Raw genomic sequence first — 21,766 nt, 5'->3', positions numbered from 1 at the left:
CCTGTTTGGATTGTTTGTCTTTGAGTTATTGTCACTGATTCATAGTGGGCAATCTATTCCACCAATAGAGTAAATAAATATACTTAAGGAAACACTTCTTGAGTTACTGAACATTTCTCAGGGCAGAGGTTTATATTGGGGTGTCTAAGATCAGGGGTCAGCATATGTTTTTCCAGATAGTGTACAAGCGAAGGGATAGAAGAAAAAGGCTCTTAGAATGAAGTATTTTGTAGTATTTTGAAAATACAAAAATACAGTATTTTATTTTATTTATTTATTTATTTTTTATTTTTTTTTTTTTTTTCCCAGTGTCCTGTCTAGCAATGTGGCAATAAGAATTGATATCTTAATGCCAAATAGAGCTCGACAGATTTTACTTTCACAAGTGGAGCAAACAGCTTTCGCCATAATGCTCCGCTTGATTTGTGCGTGTAAATAGTTTTATTGTGATTCCTGCAGGGAGAATTTCAAATTATATGGACACTACAATGGGAAAGTAGGAGAGTAAAAGAAAAACAAGAAGAGAAAAAAAAAGAAACAAGAGGTGAAAGAAAGAAGAGATAAAAGGAAGAGAATGAGAAAACGTCCTCTGTCTGCTCCATCACCTGGAAAGAGACACAAAAAGAACAGCACAACCAACAGACATAAAGCAACAGATACAATCGAGTAACACCTTGATGCCATTGCTAAATCATATGTATTATTATTTAATTTTTATTAATTTAATTATTATTTAATTATTATTTAATTTACAGTATTTTATTTTGATACATTTTTAAGGTGGGTATTTTGTATTTTATTTGGAAACACATTTTGATGTATTTGTGCCCATCCCTGGTCCCGTTACGCCGTACCAACTGTCAAACATGGTGGTGGCAGTGTGATGGTGTGGGGATGCTTCACAACCTCAATAAATGGACGTAGTTGATGGATCAGTGAATTCTGCTATGTGTAATGGCCCAAAGCACCAAGTCCAACTCTAGCTTAATAACACTAAGGCTTTGGGGTGGCCTAGTTAAAGTCTGGGTTTAAATCTACCAAAGATGTTTTGACATGACTTTAAGCAAACCATTCATGCAACAACAAAAAAACATAGATTCAACTAAATTAAAACAATTCAGCAAAGCAGGTTGGGTCAATATTCCTCCACACTGACGTTAAAGACTCATTTGTTATCAGAAACGCTTGATATGAAACATTTGAAGAAAATCCTAGGAAATGTACAAGAGGTGTAAATACTTTTTTAGGATGCTGTGTAGCAGTACTTTTTAAAGAAATATTCCAATGTTTATAGGTGTGAATGTTCTTTTATCTTTTAGTTTATTGTGTTTTGTGTTCAAGCAGCCGATGAGCAGCACCTGAACAGGTGAGACGGCGTTCCTCTCTGTCATTTAGCGCCTGGTTCAGACGCTCTTTTTTTCTCTTCTTGTTCTTCCTTTACTCTCCTACTTTCCCATTGTAGTGTCCATATAATTTGAAATTCTCCCTGCAGGAATCACAATAAAGCTATTTACATGCACAAATCAAGCGGAACATTATGGCGAAAGCTGTTCGCTCCACTTGTGAAAGCAAAATCTGTCGAGCTCTATTTGGCATTAAGACATCAATTCCTATTGCCACATTGCTAGACAGGACACTGGGAGAAAAAAAATGAACTTCTCCTTTTTTGACTAGAATCCCTGCAGCCATCACGCCTCACATTTCCCATTACAATTAAAAACCAACAAGCAGATTCAACTATAGCATTGGGAGTGATTCCACTGAGTCCATCAGCACTGAGGGAAGCTGGAAAAAAAAAAAAAAGCACCGAATAAGAAATAAACACACACAGGGACTACCAAATGCGTTTTTATTACATTTTAGCAAAAGGAATGTGTATTTAAAACCCCTCTGGTTTTATTACAGGAAAAGTCTGTCTTAATGACATGAACACAAAATGCTGAATTTAGTTTCCCTAATGAATAAAAATCCCTGACTGAGAAAAAAAATAAAAACAATCAGAAATATCAACGGGAGAAAGACTGTAGCATGAAACCCGTCTGTTCAGATGTTTTAAGGACAGGAACATTTCAGGCGAAGGGAAACCGGTCCAGTGAGCTCTGAGCTGCTGTGAGAAAATACGTCACAAAGTGAAACTAAAGATCCAATCAGCTGGTTTTCTAACTCAGCTATTAAAAATGTGTCGACTTGTTGGATCATTTAGATAGACCTTATCCAATAGAGTGCATTTTATTTTATGTAGCTGTAAACCTGGGGGCATAAAGACTGGCTCTGTAAATATGAAGGTTTCTGAGTATTTTCTAAATTTACAGCAGAAAAGTTCCTCTAAAATATTGTTTGGAAAGCAGAAGATACCTCTTTGATTTGAGCAAGACAAACTCCTAAATCATCTTATCGGATAAAGAAAAACTATATGACATCGATTTCAGATTTTATAACTTCATTGTAAGGTAGCCTCCATGGAAACGTGAATTAAAAGAGACGCATTAATTAAACTGTTAATTGTTATTTGAGGCTCTGACTAAAAATATAAACAAATATTAATAAAAAGCTGATTTTGTTTTTTTTGGTGTGCAGCTTCAAAGATCTCAGCGATCAGTTTAGTGGAGTCGGACATGAGCTATTTTAAAACAATAAAAATACAATTATGTTTACTTTATAGTCATAAGCTAAAATAAATTTTAAAATAAAAGGTTGAACCTTTTGGCCGTGGCATAAACTAAACCTTTGTGAACTAACCCAGGTTCTGGTAAATTATTGGGCCATATTTCTTTTTCTGGAATCTAAAAAGATTTTTATCTCATGGGTTTTTGGTCCAGCAGGTGATTTGGATGTGATTAACTGCGGTTTTTATGGGTTTCTGGTTTGGGCTCACACTTTCTTAGTCACTGAAAAGTCCAAACCACTCCTGGGATCAGCTGAAAAACTGGTTCTGATTCTGTCATCATGATCTGATCTTTTCTCAAAGCTGGTTTAACATGTCTCCTTTAACTCAACGTTTTCTGGAGGCTCTGAGACACGAGTCGGGTTTATTTCTCAAACTCGTCTTCGATGAGGACGTTGAGGTCCTCGGCCCTTCTCCTCCTGCTGAAGTGACGGACCACCAGGGCCAGCAGAACCAGCGACAGGATGAAGCCACTGGCAAAGACCACCGTGGTGACGTTGGAGGCCAACACCTCCCTGAACCTCCAGCTTTCTCCGTTGGTTCTGGTTTCAGGAGCAACTGGAGAATCCCCTGGAAGACATCAGGAGAACATTCACTTCCACTGAATCACGAACAGGTTAAACAATCGGCTCATCCAGACGCTGACCTTCAGGAAGCGTGTCACTTTTTGGCGCTGCATTGATCTTCTTAGCCTTGGCTGCACCGGGACCAGCAGGCCCAACCAGCTGCAGAGGACCCTGGGTAATGTAGTGCTCGGCGGTCTCCATGCTCAGCCCTCGTCTGCGTCGGCGGGACGGCTCGCTCACACATCCCTGGGCGCATCTGGAAAAGGGATTTCCAGGCTCACAGAGGATGACGGAGCAGGTGATGTACACCTGGGAGGTGGAATGAGAGAGAGAGCGGCTCAAAACAAGGATCTACTTTACTTTTCAGGAAATGATCTCTGGTCTTTGCTGCAGTGGAACCGTGGTCACACTCTGTCCCTGCTCAGCATGGAAGAGAGCTGAGATGTGATTCACTAGTTTTCCTGAGCAGCTGCTTGTATTTAATGTGAACTTATTAAATCTGGCTCGCTAAACTTCAAATTGTATTATCGTGTATAAACGGAGGAGACTTTATCTCTTTCTCGCCTAGATGATGCCACTGAAGTAGATATTGTAGTAGATTAACCTCTCACAGTACTTGTATTTTCTTGTCACATTAGTAAAAGGGTGTGCATATATATCTCACAATGAATGTATTCCTATCACTATGATTAAAAGTGTGCCTTAACATGTATCTGAGGGAAATGTGTGTGTCAGTCTTGAGGTCAAGCTGAGAGTTAGACGCACACAGGCAAGGGCAGTCAGACATACATGGTGCACCATGGAAAACATCATGATCAGAAATCAAATTATGTTGTATTGTGAACAAAAGATGTATGGTAAAGGTCCAGGAAGAGGAAACGATGTGCAACTGTTTAGTATGGCCACATGATGTTAATATAATGGAGTGTTGTCATCAGCAAAAAGATAATGATGGGGAGCCAGTTTGCAATTGAGGTTAACATAATGAGGTGGGGCCATGTGGAAGGAGGCAGGACAATAAAGTGTTTTAAAAAATATGCACCCTCGGGAAGTTTCCTCCGATATGTAACAAAATAATAAAGATATCCGTGGAAAAGTGATAGAAAATACGTAATAAAAAGGTGGAGCTCAAAGGAGGAGCTCCAAGACATAGAGAACGTATATAAACAGACCATTTTCTGTATGTTGTCAGATGTTGTCCGGAGCTCATCTCATTTGTGATTGTCTTGTGTTGTTGCAATAAACAGCCTTGGACCGAAACTCAGCTACTTTTGTTCACTTTTTGACCACTGTTGGATATTCTTAACTGCCTTACCAAGAACTTCGAATTTTTGAAGGACTTTGTACAAATTATTACGTTGTGGGAAGAACGTTCCACGACAATATCTCGTAACGTGCAGATGTAAAGAATCAGGAACGTTTCTTAATGTCTCCGTCAGAGGAGGAGATCAGGTGGTTTCGACCCTGGATCTGACCTACCTGGTCATAATCGCCGTTGAATTTGAAGGCCTGGATCTCGAAGTTGAAGGACGTCTGATTTGATGGGTGGATCTTGACCGTCTCGTCTTTCACACACCTGGAAGACAACAGATGAAACGTGACGGGCGTCTTCTCCAGACGCCTTTAACGGCTGTTTCTGTGCAGCAGGACTCACCCGTTCTTGATGAGTTCGTAGTACATGGGGTTGTCAGGGTTGTTGTCCGGGGTTCCTTTGCATGACTCAACAAACAAGGTGACGTTTGGGAGCTCTGACACGGCCTGGATGCCCATGTAGATCATCTCCATCAGCTTGACCTGTACTGGGTAGGCGACGGGCTCCACCTTCGAGGTGTAGTTGCCATCCTGGAATATCTCAAAGCTGTAGCCAAAGCTGCCAAAGTTGGACTCGGTGAAGATGTAGTCCGCCTGGTGGAGGGCGTAGAAGTTGGAGATGCTGATGCTTTTGGGGAACTGGCAGTAGAAGTCGATCTTGACCGTTTTCCTCCGGATGATGACCTCGTTGGACCGCTCGACGGAGTGGATCTCGTTATTAAAGACGATGTAGTCTCCTTTATCCTATTTCCATGTGAAACATGAGCGGAAAACGTCAAAGCAGCAGATAGGAATCAACAGAAGGTCTCAGTTCTGCTTCGATCCACACCTCAGTCTTTGTACCGCAGGTGCTGAAGGACATGGTCCCCACGATGTGAGTACCGTTGGTGGTGAGCGTGCACGATGGGTCCCTCAGCGACAGGAACTCCTCACTGACATCAGGCATGGAGGCTTTCTCCACGGCCACCGTCATCTTGTTGGGTAAACACTGAACAGAGGCTCTGCCTGGAAGTCACAGCAATAATCGCCCTCATCAGTGCAGTTTGGAAATTAATTCAAAATATAATACCAGAGGGGAAAAAAGGCCAGACTGAACTGCTTTGGGTTCTGAAGCACAGATTCTGAGCATATCTCACGAGAACCAAAGTCAGATTAAACCTAAATAATAATAATATAAGTTCAGGTATCTGAATATCTGAGTTATGAAACAACTCTCAAAATGCATCATTAGAATATATGATATGATATTTTGGTCTCTTTCAGCTTGTCCCCTCTGTTCGCCTCATTCTCTGTGCTTGTGTTGACGCTGTCAGAATCTGCAGCGACGTTTTCCAGCAGAATGTAAGATGGCTACACCAGTAGAGATGTGATCGCTGCTAAATAATAAAAGCATTTATAGGAACCTGTGGTCGGACCGGTGTTTCTGCACGCACGTCTATATGCATCAAGAACAAAATGCAAGTCAGACCACATTCCTTCAATTTCTTTAGGATCAGTTGTTCACGTTCTGTTCGATCTACATTCAATGTGTTGTTATGAGATTTATTGCCCGAGTAAAACAAATTGTTGGAATGAAATGTAGGAAAATTTAAACTAAATAAAACAGGAAGATGTAAACTAAAAGCAAATATTATCCAAGTGTTGGTTGTCCTTGCTGGCTCATTGAAGAATTGATATGAATATTTTCTGTTCATTAAATGAACAATATGAGTGATCCTTTATTTATAATTTTACATTTAAAAATCAAATTACATTTAGCTTATATTAAATGATTTTTGTAGTGTGTCGGTTTATGCAATTGTAAGTGTTTAATTTAGCATTGGTCAAAGTGCCAGGTTGTATTAATCACAAAACAATTAGTTGCTGCTAATTGGTGTTCAGTTTTTTTGTCACTGTACTTATCATGCCAGAGACGTCACGATATATATATGTGTGTGTGTGTGTGTGTGTGTGTGTGTGTGTGTGTGTGTGTGTGTGTGTGTGTGTGTGTGTGTGTGTGTGTGTGCTGTTATTAGCAACAAACCTTGCAGGAAGGTGTCACGGGTTACCGTGACAACGGCACATCTCATCTCTGATTGGCTGTAGGATTAAAAACAAAAGTAAGATTTAATTGCAATGTTAACAAATACAAGAAAACTGATGCTGGACGTTGAGTTTGGACTTTGTCCGGTTATACAGTCATCTCGATCCTCCAGCTACCATCGTTTTATGGCAGCTCTTCAAATTTTAAACCAATTTTGGTGAATTTTATTTTTATTACTTTTTTAACGAAACATAACTCAGAAACTGCCAACAACAGTCTGCCTAAATCCAGTCACCAAATACAGTTTAGAGGGGAGTTCTACCTCCAGTCTCATCTGTTTTTAAATTGCTACTTTATTTATTTCTATGTGAAAATGTTATTTTTAAATTATGGCACCAAGTCTTTTAGTAACAGTTTTACATTTTCATATTTACCAATTTACCTTTTAATTATGCAGTATTTGAATGCACATTTGATCATTTTACTACCTCATTTCTCTCATTTTAATCCAGCTTGTGTCCAGAATTCGTATTTATGCACAATTTTGGAATATGTTTTAAAATATTCAAGATGGGAGGAAACTGAATATGTCACTAATAAATAGTGATGACTGTTTTCTGCATACCTAAAGCTGTTTGAGAAGCTAATCATATTAAAATCTGACCGAAGGTGATCAAATTTATAAAAAAGATAGAAAAAACTTTCATGTTAAACAAAAAGCTTTAAAGAGCCACCAGGGATGTTCATACTTGTGTCAGGATGATGAGAAAACTCACGTTGTTTCCGTCTCTGCAGTGAAACAGACTGGAATGACTCTGTTTGCATCTTTTTCACTCGGGGTCCAGCTCACAGTGACTTCTGCCTTCCCGTCCGACCCGGTGCTGAAGTCCTGGGTCATGTTCTGCGGCCCGCTGATCTGGAAGTTCTGGATCCTTCAGAGGAATAAAACGAGACCAGAACAAACGTGTGTTAACACGTAGAAGCGGTGCGTGAAGCAGACGTGACGGAGGCGTCCGTACCGAGCGTTCTGAGCCTGGGCCTGAGCGTGGAGCTGGAAGGTCTGACCCACGCTGGCGTGAAGAACCTCCCCGTGGGACGGCGTCCTGGACAGGAACATGGGGAGCACGTCGCCAGCCACACAGCTCGATGCCGCAGGAAGGACTGAAACAAAAACCCAGCAGAGGTTTTATTTACTTCTAAATGACAGACGGGACAACAACAAAAAAAGCACAGCAGCTGTTGGATTGATTTGTTCTTAGAAGGTCCCTTCAAGGTTTCCAGATTCTTCTGACCATCACCTAGAGATCCGATTTCCATCACAAGGCAGGATGTCATCCGTTATATCCGGGACACATCCAACTTCCTGCAGAAGAGGCCCGTCCTGCCATCCTCCTGGCCTGCAGGAGTCCAAGATGAGCTCAGATCACCAGATTCATCTCCACACCTTTAGCTGCCAGTCCATCAATCCTCAGACAGCGATGGGTCCAGTCTGAGCAGCTTCATGTCAGAGGACCAGAGGTTCCACCGGACCGGTTCCACAGAGGTTCTCCTACTGCAGCGACTTCTCTCTTCTACTGATTGATTGTTTTTGGGCTTTAGGTCTCAGCTTTAGTTTGGTTTAGATTTGCTTCGTGTCCACCATGAAACTCCTGATCCAGCCGTCGTTGCTTTCCTGTTTCTTCCTGTGATCCAGAATTTAGTTGTAATCGGTTCTCCAGGATTCCTGAAACTCTTTTTTTGGATTTTTATTTTCAGTTTATGAGTCAGAAATCTAGATATTGCATTCCTGGGTATGAAGCCAAGAGATGTTTTAGAACAAAACACAACATTTCCTTCTCCAGTTTCATCCAGAACAGAAATTATTTTATTTTAACCATTTAACCCATTTTCACTATTTATTTGGTCTGCATTGTAATAGAAGCTTTATGTTTTGTATTTTATATCATGAATTGTTTAAGTTATACACTTTATGATGATGATAACTATTTAGGTTGTTTTTTAAATATGTATTGACTGTTGCATTAAGTTGTATATATTAATTTCTCTTTTCCAAACCCAAATTGGATCAATGACATTTTTTCTTATTTCAGTTGACAAACAGTTTACCAAAGTAGATCCCAATCAAAGGAATAACAATAAACTTAGATATTTTCTTCATAAATCTACATATTTTGTAAGATTTTCATAGGAAATAATAACATAAAAAAGCAATAATGTAGCATACGTTTCATGTCATGGAAATGGCCCAAAAGATAAAAATGTGTAATAAGAATAAATAATTCTTATATATAATTTAGTTATTCAATTATGTTTATTAATTTTGGGACTAGATTATTTATAGCTGAATAGTAAGTATTTCATCTTCTTTCCCATGATTAATTATTAATTGCGTAATTAAGTAATTATTGACATATTCAAAGAACAAAAATTAGATATAATATAAATATGAAAATATAACAGTAATGATTGTAGTATATATTAAACAGGAAACTGATCATCTGAGAAGGTTTCATAGAGACAATAATAATTAATCTTTGTTTGTTTATGTATTGCAAAAACTGCTTCTGGCAGGAATAAAATGTAAAAATGATTTCAGTATAATCAGAACAGAAAACCTTTTTAAGTGCCAAAGGTTTTATTCAGCAAAACCATGTTTGTTACAAAGTTTAAATTGATTTGTTTTGTATATTTAGTTTTTTTAAAAGAAAATGTTTTTAAGTGATAATTAATATTCACATTTAATAGTGAATTTGTATGTGAAATAGCAACAAAATCAGGACTATTCCTGAGAAATCACTGATATGTGGTACATAATGAGTAAATGTTTAACTTTATTAAACCCAGAGTCTCACCTTCGATCACGAAGTTCAGCTTCAGTCTGCAGAGAGGAGGGAGGTTCATGCTGGAGGCGTCTCGGCTCGCTGAGCTTCCATCAGCGTAGCTCAGCGAGATGTTTTGGGTGGAGAAGTCCTCCATCATCAGCTCAAACACGTGAACAGCAGGTTGGAGTTCGCCTGTGCTCCTCAGCGTGCACGTAGTCTGGAACAGGACATTCAGAATGAGAACTGGCTCACTTCTCTTTCCTTTGATACTGGTCCTAAAAACGACCAGGAGGATGGATTTCATCTCATGCTCATACATCATGTGTGTGCGCCAATAAAACTGTTTATGTGTAAAACACGTCTGAAGAGGTGGAACACTGTGTTGCAAGCATCAGATTCAGCCAGATTACCTCATCCAGGGTGAAGTTTGCTGAGGCGCCTGAAGCGAAGCGGCATCTCACTGCATCTCCGTCTGGGTCGTGAGCCAGAAGACGATGCTGGGTGAAACAGTTCTGAGGAACCCTGCAGGAACATTTTCATGTTTCCCATCAGCTGCAGCGTTATTGTTCCGGGGCTTCAGAGGTTATTTAACTTTCTATGAACAGTCTGCACATGCACTTTTGCTTTATGTCAAATATCACTAACAAACAGTGTTAGATGAAAGAAGAAAGCAGGGAACGTTATGATTTATAGGGTGAGACGTCGGTACCGTAGGAAAGACACTGATGTGGTGACGGGACAGTTGTTGATGCGGTAGGTATCAGATCGAACGCCCAGGTCCAGCTGCGCCTGACTCATCCAGTTAGTTTTTCCGTCCACATTAGAGGCCCAGCAGCAGCCCGAGTCTCTGAAAATAAAGGCATGAGGAAGAGGCAGTCATCATTAATCCAAACCATAAAACTGTGCTGTTTTACTCATAATAATATTCATCTTTATTTTGTTTTGTTTTTAGTGTCCTGTCTGGCAGTCTGGCAATAAGAATTATTGCCATGAAGCCAAAAACAGATTTTACTTTCACAAGCGGAGGCTTACTGCTTTCGCCGTAGTGCTCCAATTGATTTATTAATGCAAGAAGCTTTATTATAATTTATGCTGGGAATATTTCATGTTAAATGGACACTGAAACAAGAAGGTAGAAGAGATAAAAAGAGAGAAAAGGTGAAAGAGAAGCGATATAACATCCTCTGAGTCTGCTTCTACACCTGCAAAGAGATATAAAAGAACAGCAGAACCAGCTGATAAAGTATTACAGGAACAACCAACACCTTGATACCATCACTGAAGAATATACAGGATAAATTAATACGACATGTAGAAAGTGACAGCTGTAGATAATAACAGATGTTTTCTGGATAGAAGTGGGTCTGTAGTACCTAGATCCACCTGCAGGTGTTGGTGAGAGTGAATTTGTGTCTGTAAGTTTATCCATGAGAAAAATGCTCAGTAGTGGCTGTGAGGAGCAAAAGTTTTCCTGTTTTTTGTCTTTTTTGAGTGAAATCAAAGAGTCCAAAGACAAAGACGTCTAACTGCTAGAAGAGAAATTTGACATTTGACCTGAGAGAATAAAAAAGTGAAATAAAACAGATATAAAACTATCTTTGGCACAACAACTCACACAAAGGAACAAACAACTCCCGCTGTGTTGCACGGCAGGGAAAAGGATTCAAAAGGATGCACATGCCGCTAGTAATACGAAAGGCATCATTGGCAAGCTTTACATAAATTTCACATCTATGAATAAGAAGTCAACAGATTATATCAGACAGCGGTGGGAAAAGGAAGCCAACATTACAATCTCAGAGGAAGTTTGGTCACATCTCTGGAAGAACACTTTTTTCTACTACTAACTCTTTAGAATGGCGAGACTTTGGCTGGAAGAACCTAATCAGGTTGTTTTTTTTTTTTGCACCAAAGCAGAAGTTGAGGTTAAGTGGTGCACAGTTGCCTTGCTGGAGGGAATGTGGGCTGGTTTCTGCAGATTACTTTCATATCTTCTGGTCCTGTCCTGAATTGGAGATGTTAAGCAAATCATCTCTGAAATCCTGGACACAGTTTCTGACTTTTCTTTCATCTCCTTGTACCTCAGAAAACTCCCTGAAGGACTCAGTTCAAGTGATACAAATTTATTTGATTGCAAGCAAGAAGGCAATCACCAAATGCTGGCTCCAGTTAAGCCCCCATAACTTGAGGCTCTCCATAAGCATTATAAACTTGAAAATTTTAATTGTTACTCAAAGAATTATAACAATCGGCCTCTTCTGTCTGTATGGTATGTACCCTGCTCCTGGGATGTTGGTTATATGTGTTATTTATTTTTATTTTTGTGATCCAGACCAGTAATGCCATGTAAATTACACTGCTCTTTATATTGTATGTGTGCTCTAGCCTTCACTTGTTTGGCCCTGTTCAAAAACAAAAAAAAAAAGTTTAAAAGAAGACAGTGAAGGAGCCTTCCTAACAAGCAGAGGCAGCCTGTTCTATAACGCTTCATCCTCGTCTTTGCAACAGCCAGGAGCAGCTGGTCAGAGGACATAGGGGTCCTTGGAGGAAGGTTTGAGTGAAGCAAGTCCAAAAGATAGGGTGGAGGAAGACAAATGAAAGAATTTATAATTGATTCAGTAGCCCACAGGGAGCCAATGGAGAGCAGCTGACACAGGAGTGATGTGTTCTTGCCTTTGTGATCAAGCTAAAGGAAGAACAGCCAGCCCATAACAAAGGAGTGAATTTTTATCAGAAGTTTCTGGGAAACCAAACCAGTTGAACTGCAAGGTAAAAGCAAAACTGTTGTTGATGTAAAAGCTGTTTTAAAGCCAAGATCAACATTTTTTTCGGTTGATTTACAGAGAAAAGGGTGTCATGCTTTCCCTCTGTGCCGTCGGCGCTGAAAGACAGACAAGGCTTCTGCATCTGAGACGTTTGACAAAGTTGCAGAAACTTACATTCAAGTCATTAATAGACTTGGGCAAGAGTTTGAGAATAGGATTTGTGACCTTGATCCGCTTGAGCCTCTGTGTGTTCATTTCCTATCCTTACATTAACGTGCACACAGAAAAGTCCAGCGGTTTGTGCCCTGCAGCTATGAAGGCTGTCAGCCTGTTTGGCTCAGCTTATCTCTGTGAATCAGCGTTTTTGGACATGAACTTCAATTCAATTCAATTCAATTTTATTTATATAGCGCCAAATCATGAAACATGTCATCTCAAGGCACTTTACAAAATCAAGTTCAATCATATTATACAGATTGGGTCAGATTATATAGATTGGTGAAAAATGTCCTATATAAGGAAACTTCATCAAGAATAAACTCAGAACACGTCTGGCTGCACATATGCAAGACTCAGTCAGAGCTGCAGGGCCAGGTTACAGGTGACAATAGGTTGCAGGTGCAATGCCAGTCCTCCCATGAGCAAAGAAACATAAACCAGACATCACAGCAACATGGCGCTGTCAGGGCAAAGCTGTTCAGTTCAAAAGTCTGTTCATAAAATGTAAAAGATATAATTTTGTTAAAAGTGCAGCACATTTGTTCATTAGATCAAAATGCAATAACATTTATTTAAAAATAGGAAAGTGGATTACAGAATTGCTCACTTTTCCAAACAGAACTTAGTTCAGGATTTATTAAAAGGGTTTGTGAGTAGCTGGAGAAAAGGGAAATTTGTTCCATGAAATGTTTTATAAGTTATCATCTGAAAATGTAAACATGTCGAGATCAATAGAAATAAAGTGAATATTGATATCATCCGTTTCCCATCTTGTTAAGTAATTTTCGATAATTATTGTAATAAATCATTAATGTTATCAGTGTCTTATTGATGAGTGTCATTAATGATTGAAAGTCTGATAGATTAGTCTGATAGCAACACCACTTGTCTCCTTCTGCTCCCTAGTGGGCATTATAGGAGATAGTAGTTGGATACGTGATGCGTTTATGTAAATATAATATCTATTATTATTGTATTAGATTTTATTAGGCTTAAATATGCTGAATTATATGGGATACCATTAGCTTTATGTATTCAATCAATCAATCAATCAATCAATCAATCAATTTTATTAGTCAACTGCAATTTGCATTACAATCGAAATTTCAGTTCCAGTACAACCGTCCATCACATACACTTAACAAACATTTTGGGGGAACGATTGACTGAGGCCTTGCGTTGCCAGGAACACACACAGTCGGCCGCTGCTACATGAGCGCTAGCCGTGAGGTGCGTTCCCCAAACTGCCCCAGACCCCGCTTTACACGGGGTCCCTAGGCGCTGCCTTGAAAACTCTCGAAGAAAGAGCAACAACATGGGGGAAAGAGGGGAGAGAAAAAAAAGAGACAGATGTTTGCCTATTTATGCTCTCACCTATAAAGAGACAAACAACCGACACAAAAAAACCCTCATAGCACAAAAGCACAAATAAACACAAGACAACATGTATGCAGAAGGTAAACATTTGAGACCTGTCGCGTGAGTGTAATTCATCAGTTTTTATGAGTATCAGTTATGCGTGTGTGTATGGGCGAAAGTGTTTTTCTCCGTGAACACTCTCCAGAGGCCATTGTCCTTGATGTTATCAGCCGGCCCACAGTTCAGAGAAGCATCCTCAGGTGTCAGCGGGGGAGGGGGGTAGCCGGGGGCTTTTCTGGGCACTCCGTCATAACAATCCAGGAGAAGATAGGGAGGGAATCCAAATATGTTATTTGTTATGAGACAAGCTGCACTGCCTTTCCTGTCAGCTTTTAAGTCTTTTGCTGGCTCCACATAAATCCAATTTTCCAAATTATTGGGCTTTTTCGCGCTTCACTCCCAGATTTTATCCCATCTCCCCTTGAGTTCAACCCCAAAGTCAGTCTGCGTTCCAGCGCAGCCAGCTTTTCGGCTTGGCTCCATTCACCTGCCAGGTTTGTCCGTTCACAGCCAGAGTGAGCGCGTCATGCAGCCGGCAGCCTGATCAAGGCCAAATGGCTCCGACATCCGCTGTATTTGCCGATACTTCAAAAATCCACAAAAACCAATAAGTAGAGATCCCAGTATCCTTAATCCAATGTGAAAATTTCAAACGTCCAGGAATGACAAGGTCGAAAGACACACCGTTTTCCTCCAGGAATTTAGGGTGTATCTCACAAAATAAGTCAAATCAGGACCAGACGGGTCCCCCTTCCGTTGCCTACCCGTCGAAAAAAATTTATCAATAGTATTGAGAGACCAGCTTACCAGATCCATGTTTTTCAGAGTTCGGTTGATATGAAGAAAGTGCTCAGAAGACAAGACATAGCAAAGCAAAGCAGGATAGGGGGGGGGGGGGGGGGGGGGTAAAAGCTGCAGAGAGAGAAAGACACGACCGACCTCGGAGAGAGGTTTATTATATAAAGTACAGCAATATTTGCAATTTATTTGCAAAAAGCCTTTTACCCAAATCATTAGAAGATAAATAATATTATTAATATAACTATTATATGTTTTAAATTAGTAGTAGGATAATATGCCTGTTATACACATTTATTTTTAATTTCTAATGTTAGGTGTGTTTTTTGGGTGAAGCTGGATTTTGTATGAAGCTCTTTAGCAGCAAAAATTTAAAAGTTTAATATATGGTGAAGCTTAATGTTTTATCTCAGAACGTTGCAGCTCACCTTCTGCTAGAACTACTAACAGTCTAGTAGTGATACGTATAATCTGTATTAAAAAGAGCTTAAGGGGTAGTTTAATTAGAAAACAGACTGATTAAAGAATTACCAAGTCATCCAAGAACAAGATGTTTCACAGAAGCTGTGTGACTTTGCAGGTAAAAACTTTTTTTTATTCTTAGTGTTCTGGCACAATTTTAAATATGAGGAAGAGTCCATTGTTAATATTCTCTGCCTTTGTTCTTCTAAAGCTCTCTGTCAAACGAAAAACCTTGACATGTTGATGTTATGCAGAGAGCTGTATGAAAAATCAAAGAAGAATCATTCACATTCCTCAGGGTGTGGCAGCAGACCAAAGGTAAATACCAGAAGACGTTCAATAAACTTCAGCGACATTCAGCGATCAACAGAGGTTTTAACTCTCTACGTTCCTCTAACATAGAAAGTACTCCTGGGTCAATGTGAGCTTCTGAGCTTTCTGTGTCTCTGCTCTGTCTTCTCTAAGCCCCAGTGGGTGGAGGCAGATGAGCGTTCACACTGAGCCTGGTTCTGGTTCTGCTGGAGGTTCTCCTCCCTGTTAAAGGGGAGTTTTCCTCTCCACTGTCGCTTCATGCATGCTCAGTATGAGGGATTGCTGTGAGACTGCTGGGTTTCCTTGGATAGAAATCTGCTAACCAAGCTGAACAATAAACTAAACCTGAATCAACTTGAATGAATGTAACTGACATAGAATCTGTCTGGATTGAAACTGACGTTTTTATGAATTGGTGCTAAAATAAACTTAATTCAATTGGATGATATATATAAAATCTTGCCTTCCTCTTGAACGATGTGAGTCCAAAGAACTCCACTCTTGTCAGCAAGATTCAAACCAGCAAACAGTTTACAGAACGGAAATGTCTCACACCAAATAAAACCCTAAGCAGTAACCCTGGACCTTTGCTGTTTGTTCGTAGCAGCTTAGAGGTATTTATGTTTGTTTAGGATAATAATGTGGGAGGAAATTTCCATAAACTTCCACCATCCTGATTGAACAAAATCTGTCTTTTTATAGTTACATTTTAATAAGTTATTTTTTTTTTTAATCAGGCATATTTACTGGTTGGTTGCCTGAGACATTATAGCTTTAAACAACCTTCAAATTTATTTTTGCCTTTCTCTAGAATAAAACTCTACATACAGCTCTATCTGGGAGAAACTACCCTTTTATTGCTGAAAATCACTGCACAAACTATTTATTTGAGATAGTGGACATAGAGAATAAAGATAATTGCTCTACACATATAGTTACACAGCAGCTACAGTATCCACAGTAGCATTGTTTGACATCTTTGCTTTGTCATAATTCAGCTAACCTAAGAAAATCAGACCTTCCACATAAAACTAGAGCAGAGATGCAACATGCTCTACAGCCAGTAAACGCAAATATCCTGACAAAGAGGGAGATATTCCAGCCAAACATAGTTTAGAGCAGCTCAGTTCTTCGCCAGCAATAAAGTCACAGTCCAGTAATTTAGTCTACAACTGTTTTCAGAAGAATATTCAAATGGGGACCAATGACAATGTTCTTTAGTGTTCGCTTCTGAGTTCTTTGCTATTGTTTAAAAGGTGTTACCATATCCAGTTCATATATCTGCCTTCACTGTTCCTGGAATGATTTTTCAGTATTAGTTCATTCCTCTGTGTTTATTGTATTAGTTTATTCCTGTGTTCTGTTCATTGTGCATTTTAATTTGTTTCTCTTAAGCTTCTGTTAGTCGTTTCCCCCTGGTCAGTGGTTTCCTGGTGTCTCAGTTCAGCTCTATTCATGGTAATTAGTCTTTCTGCCTCAGTCTCCCTGTTATCCTTTTGACTCAGGTGCTCCACATCAGGAGGAGTAACTCCCCTGCATCCAATGTCATTCTCCACTCTTCCCTCAGCAGCCTATAGACGTTCCCTGGTTCTCGTTGCTCATTGCTGGTTCCATCTGTTTCTCCATTATATTGCCCATTTCTCTGCCTGTTTTTCATGCCCTGCTCTGCTTGTGCACGATCATCTGTAAGTCTTTTTATTTCATCGTTAAAGAACTTTGTTTACTAGTCAGTTTCTCCACATTGGTCCTTTACCAAACTGTAACATTACATTTACGCTTAGAATCAAAGGTTTGTTATCCTATTCTGTTAACACTGACAACTTGACAGATAATTTAGTGAAATTTATTTTAGATAAGATGAGATGGTGATAAGATGGTGTCTGATATTTTCCAGAGGTCCCATTGTTTCCATTTTGTCCAGTATGACTTATTCATATGTAGACGGAGCAAATAAAGGAAATTAACTGACAGAAAAACTCAAAAAAAGTTTGAACAGCAGATTCTGTTCAAACTTATCAAATCAGTGTGAATTTACAGTTAAAATAATCAAACATCTTGTTTTTGGGACATCAACTAGCTGTGAAATTTAAATAATACTTGGCCTGATATGGAGTAAAACTATATTTAGTAGCTTTTTTTAAATCAGTTTTCTCCTTCTCTCCTCCTGGCTGGGTTTCTGTAACGTCCTGTTCATGGGGATTCCTGCAAAGAATATTCAGGAGCTGCAAAACATCCAGTAATGTGCTTCAAGAATCCTCATGAAGGTCTGCAGAGCGGGAGACGTCACTCCAGTTCTCTATAAACATCACTGGTTCCTCATTACCTACAGAATCCATTACTAAACTGTTCTTATATCCCATCAGTTTGTTCATGGTAATTCTCTAGAACACTGAAAGCATCAATTTACACCTTCCACCGGCTTCCACCATTCACATAACAACAACAACCTCATCCATCCACCTCACACTTCGTTACAGACAACAAGCGACCTTCTCACTGATCGATGAGTATTTAATTCATTGTATTTTTATTTTATACTGTTTTTCTTTTTCTTTTCTTTTTTCTTTTTTGCCTTGTAGTATTTTGAGAAATGAATACAAATCATATGTTTTACTGTTCTTTGCTAACATCTGAGAGTTCCAGCAATGATCTGGGTTCCTTTTTATCAAATGTTAGGTCGGTCATCACAAATCTGGGTGTTAAAATGAAAACAGATCTTAAACGTAAAAGCCAGATAATAACATAATAATAATTGTCATTGCAACATACACTCCAATGAAATGCATCCCTTTCATTCAGTCCATTCATTAGCGATGCCCAGAGAGCATTCTGGGGCTAAGGCTGTTGTTTGGGGACCCAGATGGCAGTCTGTGGGAGACAAACCAGGAAGCTAGAGCACATCTCCCCCATTTTAACTTCACTCCATTGGCTACCTGGACATTTAAGGATGCCTTTATAGATCTTTTATTTGACTTTAACTCTCTTAATGGCCTTCCTCCCCCAGCTGCCCCAAAGTTGTACCATGATCTGTCCTTGCATGTCATACAGGCCTCCTCTGTTTCTGAATGTAAGAATATTCTTAAAACTTATTTTTTTGCGGATGCCTTTTTTATGGAACCCTTAAAGGGATATTGAAGAAAAAAAATTCTTCTTGTGCAAACCAGATTATTTCCTGTGCAACGCATACTTTCTTACGGAGCCCTAGAGGGATCATCGCAAAATGTTTTGCATGTTGAGAGAATGTGCGCTCGTTTAACTAAATTGTGCACTCGTTTTACTAAATCGTGTGCACAATTCACTAAATTAAGCTCTCATTTTAAGCATAGTAAAACGAGGGCACAATTTATTAAACGAGAGCACAATTTAGTAAATATGGTTATAGAACATTGTGTGCACGATCTACTTAAACGTGGCCACAATATGTAAAACGTGCCCTCAATATTGTCTTGACACATGTAAACATGAGCACGTTATAGTATATTCTGTAGTATAACCTGTGCCCGAATAACTTTTATTAATTCGAGTGCTCAATTAAAGGAAACGTGCTCACAAATTATCACGACCTGAAAAAAAATATCACTTAAAGTGAGCTCTCCAGGGCTCTGTACTTTCTTGTGTGAACCAGATAGTTACTTTTTTGTCCACTTTGTAGACCGTGTTTTACTTTGAAGTGTTTTGTAAATAAAGATGGTATGGTATGGTGTGGTGAGTGTGATTCTCTGCTTAGGCTCAGTTCAAAGTAAATCTGGACCAGGGTTCTGGTGAGTTCTGATTTTGGTTGGTATGATCTAGACTTACCTCAGGGTTAAAGTCGTCCCATTGGCCTGGAAGGTTGCCGTTGTGCGTTTTTCAGTCTGGCACCACCTGCCAACGCCTGGGAAGTCCTGGTCCGTTCGGAGCGCATTGGACTGGTCCAGGTCCGTGCACACCCCGCCCTCACAGATCAGTGATGACTGGTTCTGACAGTCATTTCTGCCATTTTGTCTGTGATAGAAAGTCACCTGCAGGGTTCGGAATAAAAATGAAACATCAAAATGTCACTTCCAGGAATCCAGGCGTTCTTGACATCTTTAAAATTAGTCTTCAAACTTTCAGAAGCTCCTTCTAAGGTTTGCCGTGGACTTTGGCTGCTTTTATCTCAGTTCTAGTCCAGTGAATTAGAAATTTGGGCTGTTTGTTACCTGCAGACTCACAAAGACACAATTTGTCCCAGTCTCTTCAGCTCCATCTATGGAAATTCCAAATATAGCACCGTACAACAGACAGAAATAGGATCTTAGCTCCTTCATCTGAAGGATGAGGCATCTGTTGAGTCATGGATCAGGTCTTTACTGAATTTTTTTCTGTTTTTTTTAACATGACAGCTTATTAAGCATCGTAATGCAAACTGCTCACAATGCTGAGACACACCAAGGTCTGATTTTATGGGTTCAGCTAAATAATGATCAGGTTCAGGAACTGAAACTAAAATAAAAAAAAGCATTCAAAGTCCAGAGAAAACCCTAACCATGACCTTAGGAGGCAATGAGAAGTGTTGATCAAGGCCACTTGATCAACACTTGAAAAGCTTAGAAGAAAAAGTAATGAGAGTATCTCTTTAGATTCTCAGAGGACAGAGTTATATACAATCTGTTCAAATTTAGAAAAATGATAATAGATGTTATATGACATTGAAAACTGATTTGACCTAAAAGTAGTAAAATGCTCTGTTTTTATTCTTGTTCTTTTCTGGTTTCATCCCAGAAGGTTGAAGGAGATTTAAAAACATCTTTTGTCTTAAGTCATGAAATGTTTTGACAGCAGGTATGGAGGGCACGCAGCGTGTGCAGCGTGCCAAAAATCTATTTTCTTGTGTCGGCTTTTCTTTATTCTACGTGGCTGTTTCATTTCTTAAATGAGGAAACAGAAACCAAAGGCTCCAAGTAAACAAAGTTTAATTATAAAACAAAAAGGGTTTAACATCTTTATGTTTTGCTGGTCTTTCAGGTTTTAGTAGTAATTTCTGTCTTCAGTTTGATAGAATGAAGAAAAACTAAATATTCAGACTCAATACTGTGTTTAGTGATGTTCTGTACCTTATACGTCCCATCCTGGTTTTTCTGTAGAGGTGAGAAGCTGATGCTGTCTCCATAAAAGCTGCTGGCGGAGCTCGTCCCCAGCAGAGCGACCAGCAGCAGCGCAGCTACACCTGTCTCCATCATGCCTCTAAGGATCTGTTCGTGCCAAAGTCCAACACGGGACTTTCTGCGTTGGAGATGGAGGAGGCGGTTCCCGCCGAGTTCATCCAACAGGTCTGACTGGATCTGAGCTCACTTCACACGTTTATGTTGCAATAAAAAGGCAAGTGACAAAGCTTTTTTACAGCTGGAGCTGCAATTAACTAAGACAGCTTCTGAGTTACCCTCTGAGTAGTAATTCCTTTAAAGTCCACGCAGTGCTGGGAAAATATTCACCTTTTTTACAGATTATCTCTGCTTTTTGCTTTTTTTTAAGTTTCTCAATCAGACATAAGTCCAGACTTTGAGTAGTTCGCTCAGAGGAGGACTTACTGGTGTGTTTTGGATCTTTGCATCGCTGCATGAAACTAAAGGGCTTAATTTTTTAGGTTAATAACTGCTGGTTGGACATTTTCTGCCAGTCAGCAGAATTCATGGTTCCTTCAATTACAGAAAATCCTTGAGGTCTAGAAGCAGCAGAGGAGCCCCAGACCTTCACATTACCATCACCATGATTTGGCACATAATGTGTTGGTTTTTGAGACGGTTTAGCCTACTTCATGCTGTCAGATTGCTTTTATTTAGGTCATTTATTGATTCTATGGGTCTGCCAGTAATTATGTCAGAGTCTGGAATGTGAAATTCAACTGAGAATGTAGTCAATCACAGTTTATCCATCAGTTAACAGTAAAGGGTTTTTAAGTTTCCACATAGGACTAGATTGGTTTTGTCCCCTTTATTCTATACATAAATAATTATTTCAAAACTGCCTTTTGTATTTCATATTTTTGATCTTTGTCTCAAAATTTCTTGACAATGTGAATAATTTAAGCGTAACAAAAAGACAAAAACAAAAGAAATATGTCTGATACATCTGATGCAGTTGCAGTGCTGTATTTAGAATCTACTATTTTATTTTTTTTATTTTGGTACCTTTCTGTGTCTTTCTTTTTATTAATCCCACCAATTTGACCAGGAGGGAGTGATTCCTGGCAGAATAGTTGCTGAGGAGCTCTAATGAGACCCTCCTGGCTAGATAAACACTATTTATTTATGTATGCATTTATTATATTCTTCATTTGTGTGTTTTTATACATATGATACAGAAATAATATCTAACACATATTGTGTACTGATATAAGAAGGATAACATCAGATGATTTACTAGTTGTTACCAAATAAGAAAAG

The 21,766-nt window shown here is 39.2% G+C and overlaps 1 protein-coding gene across 1 annotated transcript; it reads right to left on the bottom strand.

The window, feature by feature from the left end:
* Window positions 1-1,828: 1,828 nt before the first annotated feature.
* LOC105939800 (CUB and zona pellucida-like domain-containing protein 1) lies at window positions 1,829-20,571 on the bottom strand. The gene is made up of 13 exons (XM_036135837.1): window positions 20,438-20,571; window positions 19,161-19,363; window positions 10,097-10,234; window positions 9,798-9,909; window positions 9,418-9,604; window positions 7,585-7,726; window positions 7,342-7,497; window positions 6,566-6,621; window positions 5,372-5,547; window positions 4,886-5,286; window positions 4,711-4,807; window positions 3,312-3,540; window positions 1,829-3,235 (listed from the first exon to the last, which is right to left on the bottom strand). The coding sequence occupies exons 1-13, from the start codon at window positions 20,561-20,563 to the stop codon at window positions 3,030-3,032; spliced, it is 2,229 nt and encodes a 742-aa protein (XP_035991730.1). The 5' UTR covers window positions 20,564-20,571; the 3' UTR covers window positions 1,829-3,029.
* Between the last annotated feature and the right edge of the window lie 1,195 nt (window positions 20,572-21,766).

Source organism: Fundulus heteroclitus, chromosome 4 (assembly GCF_011125445.2).
Source record: "Fundulus heteroclitus isolate FHET01 chromosome 4, MU-UCD_Fhet_4.1, whole genome shotgun sequence".
Classification (NCBI taxonomy): Eukaryota; Metazoa; Chordata; class Actinopteri; order Cyprinodontiformes; family Fundulidae; genus Fundulus; species Fundulus heteroclitus.
The sequence above is the reverse complement of the archived record's forward strand: the minus strand, read 5'-3'. Positions and strand labels throughout refer to the sequence as shown.